Source organism: Penaeus monodon, chromosome 30, assembly GCF_015228065.2.
Source record: "Penaeus monodon isolate SGIC_2016 chromosome 30, NSTDA_Pmon_1, whole genome shotgun sequence".
Lineage (NCBI taxonomy): Eukaryota > Metazoa > Arthropoda > Malacostraca > Decapoda > Penaeidae > Penaeus > Penaeus monodon.
Window position 1 is genome coordinate 15,579,217 of NC_051415.1, and position 411 is coordinate 15,579,627.

General features: G+C 42.1%; 1 protein-coding gene across 1 annotated transcript in view; it reads left to right on the top strand.

Moving 5' to 3' along the window:
* The window catches only part of LOC119592556 (GTP-binding protein Rhes-like), a 76,531-nt gene that overhangs the window by 67,923 nt on the left and 8,197 nt on the right, over window positions 1–411 (top strand). Inside the window, exon 2 of the mRNA XM_037941425.1 lies at window positions 133–290. Coding sequence (XP_037797353.1) covers window positions 133–290 — 158 coding nt within the window. The remainder of the gene's footprint in view (window positions 1–132; window positions 291–411) is intronic.

Sequence of the window (411 nt, forward strand, 5' to 3'; positions counted from 1 at the left end):
ATATCTCATACCCTAACCCATTTCTTCCCTTAAAAAAAAAAAAAGCAGACAAACACACCCTATTTTATCTCTCCATCCCTACCTCATTCACTACAACGAGATTATGACCCTTAAACTCTTCTTCTCTGACAGATTCCTAAGCAATAAATTCGAGGAAACGTATACTCCCACAATCGAGGACTTTCACCGCAAGCTGTACAGGATTCGAGGCGACGTCTATCAGCTCGACATCCTGGACACGTCAGGCAACCATCCCTTCCCTGCCATGCGACGTCTCTCCTTCCTCACGGGTAAGGGGGGGGCGAGGGAAGCGGGGGATTGATTTTTTTTTCTTTTTTAATATTTTGTTTGATATATATGTTTTTATTTTGTGTGTGTGTGTCTGTGGCTTTTCTTTTGTTTATTTTGTTG